This window comes from Canis lupus, chromosome X, assembly GCF_011100685.1.
Source record: "Canis lupus familiaris isolate Mischka breed German Shepherd chromosome X, alternate assembly UU_Cfam_GSD_1.0, whole genome shotgun sequence".
Classification (NCBI taxonomy): Eukaryota; Metazoa; Chordata; class Mammalia; order Carnivora; family Canidae; genus Canis; species Canis lupus.
The window spans coordinates 19,636,166-19,640,097 of record NC_049260.1 but is presented as its reverse complement, the minus strand read 5'-3'; the positions used below and the strand labels follow the sequence as shown (position 1 = coordinate 19,640,097).

Below are 3,932 nucleotides of genomic sequence, written 5' to 3'. Positions count from 1 at the left end.
ATGAATTTACACTTTCTATGGGGTGAGGACGTGTAATACAGATTGAAATTTGAAACACACCCCCATTATGAGACAGTATAACAATTATTTAGGCGAGATCACAGGCTTCCCACTTTTTCCATGTGGCCTTGTACAAATTAGTTCTCTGTGCCTCGGTTTCGTCTTCTACTATATTAAAAATAATAATCGTACTCACCTACCTGGGTTGTCGGAAAGATTAGATGAGTATGTGTAACGAGTTTAGATCAGAGCTGAGCATATAGTAAGCACCGTTAGTGTTTGGTATTCTTGTTAATTAGATAATTATTCTCATTATTGCCTTTTCTAGTAGCATTAAGGGACATCTGATTCCCAGAGAGGGGCATATGTTTAAGTATTTTAAAGGGAAAAAAAACCCCAGGGCCTTTCGAGACTAAAGGACATGGCGAATTAGATTAAATTCAAAACCTTAGGAACTTCCAGCCTACAGTAAAAAAAAAAATCTGAAAACCTTTTGTGAGATAATTCCAGGCCCCAGGGGTCGGCTGCTTCCGGCTGTGAGACTTTCAAAGCCGCCCGAGACCAGCCGAGCGCCCCCGCCCGGCGGCCTCGGCGCACAGGATTCCCAGCCCACGCCTCTGGGCGCCCAATCGCGGCAGCGAAGGCCGATTCCCAGCGCGGCGCGACGCCCGGCACCTCCCTCCCGGCGCCCCCGCGGGCCGCCCACACTGAGCTGGCGCTTTCCTGCCGCCTAGCAACGACCGCCGCAGGGGAGGAGCCTCCGGGAGGCGGGGCTTGCGTTCGCTCGAGGCCTGAGGAGCTACGCGCTACAGCTCAGCGACGCCGCTCCGAGACCAGGCTTCCGAGCTAATCCTTCGCGGGATCGAATTGGCTGTACGGCAGTCACCCGCCCCGCGGCCCACTAGCGGACAGAGGAATCAGGGCCCTACTCGGCCGCCGTAGCCGCCTCTCCGTAGTGGGCGGGGCCGGGGCCGGGGTGACCCCGCCGGAGCCACCTCTGCCAGCAACATGTTCAAGGTGAGAGCGTGGAGCCGGGTCACAGCTGTCATCGCCCCCTCCCGGCCTCGCGGAGCCCTGGCTGCGCTCTCGTGGGCTTTTCCGAGGGCAGGCCCAGTTTGCCCCAAGGCTTTTCACGCCTCCGGGGCGGCTGCGTCCCAACCTCATGGTCCATTCACTAGTCCGCGGGGAGCTAGAGGTTGGCGGGCGGAGGCGTGAGACCCGTGATGGGTAGGTGGGTGGGTCCTTTGGGTCTTACTCTCTTGAATAAAACACTTTGAAAAGTTAAAGTACCCCCCAAAGTAGTCACCCACCCCACCGTCCAATGGTGCCCTGTTGGGTTCGTGGGTAAGGAGAGGCCAGCTCAGGGCACTGCAGAGTTCGGCTTTGGTTGCCTGGTGGAGTCAGGTTTCAGAACCTGATGTGTGAATGGGGGAGGGTCACCTTTGGAGAGGCTACTGCAGGATTTGGGGAAGCTGGTATGGGAATGGCTGGAAGGGTGGGAAGCTACAACTTAGTTCCCCTCCTGAGTGGGCATTATTTAGTATGAACAAGTCGACCCCCTCCTTTACATTTTGCAAACTTATGTCTTTTGAAAGAAATCGCCTTTCACAGTGAAGATTTTCGAAAATCTTTTTTAACCTGAAGCCATTATTCTATTTCTTAAAAAAGTAAACAATGTTTTCCATCATGAGAATTGCAAGCTACCAGAGATTACTCTACAAAATTGAGTCTTCAAGAAGCCTAGCACCCATAAGATAGTGCTAATGAAATCTCAAATTTGTACTACTCATTGAAAGGTTTTATTGTGCGTCTGCAATGTGCTTTGGGCACATTAGGACAGGTTATAAAATCAGCATGGATTTGGCCTTCCAATTCTGCCATTGCCACTTTCTAGGTGGGTGACCTTGGGCACATCACTTTTCTGTGCCTGTTTTCTTATCCATGAAATTGGAGGGAATAGCATATACTTCATAGGGTTGTTATAAGGAATAAATAAGTTAGTATATGTAAAGCACTTGGAACAGCCCTTGGTATATAGAGGTGCCATCTAAGTATTTGCTTTTATTTTGCTTTCAGGCTGCTCCCAGTTTAGTTACCACGGCAGATCCTATAAGCAACTTGCATTCATTCGATAAATTTGTGTTGTGAATACCTATTAGGTGCTAGGAGCTCAGCTTAATTTTAGGGTTGCAACAGCAAAGGATATGCTGTGATCAGTTTATATGGGTATCGATAATGTACTATGGTAGTAGAAAGGAGAGCAGGATGTCCTCTGCTTCAGGGGTTTCCTTCTGCACTGGGTGGGGGTTCTTAATGTGGTCTTCAGCCCCTCAGAGGGCCTGTAGATAGAATTCAGTCCTTAAACTCTGATGGGAAAAAGTCTTTATTTTTACCAATCTGGAGCTGAAATGTAGCATTTACTTCGGTTGTGAGTGTAGGTAACTTTCAGTTAGATGTTGCTGGATAACAAGCCAGTGCAAACCAGTGCCTTAAAACTACAATGATTTATTATTTCTCACTGTCAGTGGGTTGCCTGGGCAGTCTTGCTGGCATCCCTAGTGGGTGAATTCAGCTGGTGGCTAGACTATAAGGTGGCCTTACTGCCATATATGGCGGCTTGGTGCCCCTCATTGTGCCTACCTTAAGCTTCCTCACCTGGCCACTGGGTTCCAAGAAGGCAAGTCTGATTGCATAAACACTTAACTGCTTGTATCACATTTGCTCATGTCAAAACAAGTCACATAGCCAAGCCCAGAGTCAGTATGGGGGCACTACACAAGAGCATGGATATAAGGAGGTTCATTGGGAGCAATTAATTTAATAAGCTAGTACAGCAATAAATCACAGTAATATTAACAGTACCTGTCATCAGTAGAAGTCACAGGACCAATACATGTCACAGACATTTTCATATCACAGTTGTTATAGATCTCAAGGCATCATTTATGGTCATCACTACTTCAAAATTATAGTAGTTGTAAGACTGTTAGGTCTTTTTATTTAATGAGGTAATGAGTATATATTACTATATCATATGTTGTGATTTTAAAATGTTTTTATACTATTGAAGTATAGTTGGCAGTTTATGCAGTTAGAAGCATTATTTTGAGAACAGGTCCGTAGGGTCTATGGCACAAAAAAGGGGCAATGAACCCCTGGGAACTTCAGGGGAGGCTTCACAGAGGAAACATTTACATTTAGCTTTGAAAGACAAGTAGGAGTTCCATAGGTGGATGAGCTGGGGAGCATCAGCAGTGGTACTCCTTTGGGGGAAGTGCTAATATAACTCAGCTTAAATTATTCAAACATGTAGTTTGAGTAGAAGAGATCACAACAAACCTTACTAGACACCAAAATGTAAAGAATAGACAGAAGAAGAGGGGAAGCCAGAGATGTTTGAGAAGCAACTTCTGATAAGTAGGTGTACAAAAGGGTGATGTTTAGAAAATCAAGGGAAAAACGTTTCAAGGAGGACAGGCCATGTTAGGATGCTTTCAGCTGGGAAAATACAGTTACTTAAATAGTAAGAAGAAAACTCTCACAAAGTCTAGAGGAAGGGTGGACTCCAGTGGATCAACAGTGTTGTCAAGGACCTGATCTCATTTCTTGGCTTTCCAAGGTAAGGTCGAGTCCCCCTATAGTTGTAGCATGTCTGGCAGTAGTAACACATGCTTTCTCATTCACTAAAGCAGGGGAGAGGACAACTCCCACGCTTGGATTACACTCTTCCTTCAGTCTGATTGGACCAACCTAGGTCATGTGTCTGCCCCTGACCTGATAGCCAGTGCCAGGGGAATGCCATGCTCTGATTGGCTTGAACTAAACAAGAGTAGCTAGGGGTGGGGTCAATTTGTCTTAGTCACATGGGAGAAATGAATTTATGAATATAGTGGGGAATGGAGTTTGGATGTGTGATCAGCAATGCCCATTAC

At 46.8% G+C, this 3,932-nt stretch overlaps 1 protein-coding gene across 3 annotated transcripts in view; it reads left to right on the top strand.

Moving 5' to 3' along the window:
* Positions 1-752: 752 nt before the first annotated feature.
* Positions 753-3,932, top strand: part of APOO (apolipoprotein O) — a 53,758-nt gene continuing 50,578 nt past the window's right edge. The window contains exon 1 of one of the 3 annotated variants that reach the window (XM_038587088.1): positions 753-1,017. In XM_038587088.1, the coding sequence (XP_038443016.1) occupies positions 1,009-1,017 (9 nt within the window). In that variant the 5' untranslated portion in view covers positions 753-1,008. The remainder of the gene's footprint in view (positions 1,018-3,932) is intronic. The other 2 variants (XM_038587087.1, XM_038587086.1) reach the window with 2 other exon arrangements.